Raw genomic sequence first — 2,155 nt, forward strand, 5'->3', positions numbered from 1 at the left:
TAATGGTGTCAGCCCTTTCCTAACCTCTTCCCTGTGTCTCTGTGTCATCTCCAGCTGATATGCAAGGTGTCCACATTGCGGGCGCTGTGCAGCCGACACACAGAGAAGCTGTCCGCTTTCCGTACGCTCTATCCGGACATTGTGCGTTCCCACTTCCCTCCGCTCTACAAGGAGCTCTTCGGCACGGACTTGGACCAGACTGTGCCGGCCGACGGCTAGCCGTCTGCAGACGGTAATGTACTTTGCTGACCGTGTGTCTAAGCGGGGCATGTCCCCGGCGGGATGCTGCGACGGTGGAGACATTGAGGAAGACAGGGGGGATGGCCCTCTGTCAGCGACATGGCCACACTGCACTCCTTCCCCCTTCACTGTTGGTTCATCATCGCTTTTCAATTTTGTCTCGTCCTTCGATTGCTTTGCCGGCGCCTACGACGACGTGCAAAACGGGACTGGGTTGTTCGATGTGGCGAGGGAAGCAGAGAGACGGTGTTCTGTAGCACTTACCGGACGGTCACACCCCCCTCCAGAAAGCTGTCAGGTTTAAGGATCGATCTGCCCTGAATCACAATAGGACAGAAGACTGGAGGTGCACTGCTCCATGTGGATTGAAACTTTCAAGTTGCACTTGTTTGACCACACGATGGCAAAACAAACCCACCTCTAAACGTGAGCATTTAGCCATTTGATTCTCTCCCATGAGAGAATCCTCAAGGCTTGTTTAAATCGAGTGTCAACTCTGCCCATCTGGTGCTTCAGGGCGGGAGCCCTTAATGCACTGTTTCCCAAACAGTGGGTCGGGACCCATTTGTGGGTCACGGACCAATTTTTATGGGTCACGACTCAAGTACAAATCCCATTTTATTCCTACATTTAAAATATATAATATATTTCAAAATAATTCTTTTTTTAATAAAACATTTTTAAAAGATTTCTATACATTTTAAAACAAACAAACAAATCTAAGAAATTCTATAAAAAATAATATTAATAATTAAGAAGTAGTAGCAAAGCGATGCGTTGTGAGCTTGTAGATCTGCTATTTCCACTAGTTTGGGGCCTGGTGAGACATCAAATTTATCTTTTGAGTTTGGGAACCACTGCCTTAATATACAGAAGTGCAACATCCTTCAGAATTTCGACCCATAGAGAGCAGTGCAGCTGTCTATAGTGAGCAGGGTTCGTAAGAACTTTTCCTGAGGACAAAAAGTAGTTTCTTTTCACAAACTCATTTGGGATTCACCTGGGAGGCTCGCATCATCCCATGGGGCAAGACTTACTGATGCATGTGCTGTATTCCAAGTTCACAACTACTGTTTTTTTCTTTTGTCCATTTCCATGTGATGTTCATTTTTCATGTTACATCGCCTTTTGATTTCCACACATTAAACTAAAAAAAAAAAAAAATTAAAGAGGAAAAAATATTTTATAAAATTGAAAAGATTTACTCTAAAGATGTAAACGGGGCGGGTGGACAGGGGGGCGCGGGGGGGGACATCTTAATCCTGCCATTTTCTGTCAGATGTTAATTCAGGCACGCAGTGGCCTTTAAAGGTCCATTTCAGGGTTTTTTATTTTGTAATGGTCCTTGTGGACAATAAAAAAACATTTTACTTTTACCCCACAAGTACTAGAACATAGATGGTCATTAATCAATAGCTCCTAATGTACTGTATGTCAGACTCCAGCCTGCTTCAGACCTGAAGGCCCATTTAAATAGACTCCAGCCTGCTTCAGACCTGAAGGCCCATTTAAATAGACTCCAGCCTGCTTCAGACCTGAAGGCCCATTTAAATAGACTCCAGCCTGCTTCAGACCTGAAGGCCCATTTAAATAGACTCCAGCCTGCTTCAGACCTGAAGGCCCATTTAAATAGACTCCAGCCTGCTTCAGACCTGAAGGCCCATTTAAATAGACTCCAGCCTGCTTCAGACCTGAAGGCCCATTTAAATAGACTCCAGCCTGCTTCAGACCTGAAGGCCCATTTAAATAGACTCCAGCCTGCTTCAGACCTGAAGGCCCATTTAAATAGAACGTCTTTCCATAGTTCATTCCAAAACTTGAAAACAAGAAGTGACTTCTCTTCCAGAAACGATGGTAAATATTGGTCCATGAAAGGAGTTTAGGGAACCTTGTTTGACAAAGTTCCAACTCCAAT

The 2,155-nt window shown here is 44.6% G+C and overlaps 1 protein-coding gene across 2 annotated transcripts in view; it reads left to right on the forward strand.

Moving 5' to 3' along the window:
• LOC306920713 (nuclear receptor ROR-alpha A-like) overlaps positions 1–1,745 on the forward strand; it is a 168,495-nt gene extending 166,750 nt beyond the window's left edge. Inside the window, exon 12 of one of the 2 annotated variants that reach the window (XM_079497553.1) lies at positions 55–1,745. In XM_079497553.1, the coding sequence (XP_079353679.1) occupies positions 55–219 (165 nt within the window). In that variant the 3' untranslated portion in view covers positions 220–1,745. The remainder of the gene's footprint in view (positions 1–54) is intronic. The other variant, XM_079497554.1, reaches the window with a different exon arrangement.
• Positions 1,746–2,155: the final 410 nt, after the last annotated feature.

The sequence above is a fragment of the Electrona antarctica genome (genome assembly GCF_951216825.1).
Source record: "Electrona antarctica genome assembly, chromosome: 3".
Lineage (NCBI taxonomy): Eukaryota > Metazoa > Chordata > Actinopteri > Myctophiformes > Myctophidae > Electrona > Electrona antarctica.